A 441-nucleotide genomic window follows, 5' to 3' on the forward strand; every position below is an offset into this window, starting at 1 on the left:
GGATTCCAGATTATCTGCCACATTCCTCTATGATTACACTTTTCTACAACAGCTCTTCGCTACCCCAGTCACATAATGTGATCTCATTCGCAGCCCAACTGTACGAGATCAAGAAGGCTTCGTGGGCGCGCATTTTGTGCGACAACGGAGACATGGTGATGCAGATGCAGCCGCTCGCCATGAGGACTCCAGGCGGACTGTGAGTAACGCGGGAACCTCTTGTTGCCCGAGGCCGCGGGAAGCGAAATCTGATATGGTATAGATTAGTTTGATAATGGCATTGGTGATCGTTAGGTGGAAGTATAGACAGTGGTCATTTCATTGCCGGCTTGGCTTTCTCGTATGATTCCAGAATCACGTGATTAACCATGCTAATAGGTAAAATGGTAAAAGAAACGTAACCGTGAACTGCAGGCGAGCAGAATGTCTTTGATTCTTAGT

General features: G+C 47.4%; 1 protein-coding gene across 1 annotated transcript in view; it reads left to right on the forward strand.

The window, feature by feature from the left end:
• Positions 1–441, forward strand: part of LOC119586302 (peroxidase-like) — a 37,323-nt gene that overhangs the window by 34,953 nt on the left and 1,929 nt on the right. Inside the window, exon 18 of the mRNA XM_037935008.1 lies at positions 94–199. Within this exon, the coding sequence (XP_037790936.1) occupies positions 94–199 (106 nt within the window). The remainder of the gene's footprint in view (positions 1–93; positions 200–441) is intronic.

This window comes from Penaeus monodon, chromosome 21 (genome assembly GCF_015228065.2).
Source record: "Penaeus monodon isolate SGIC_2016 chromosome 21, NSTDA_Pmon_1, whole genome shotgun sequence".
NCBI lineage: Eukaryota > Metazoa > Arthropoda > Malacostraca > Decapoda > Penaeidae > Penaeus > Penaeus monodon.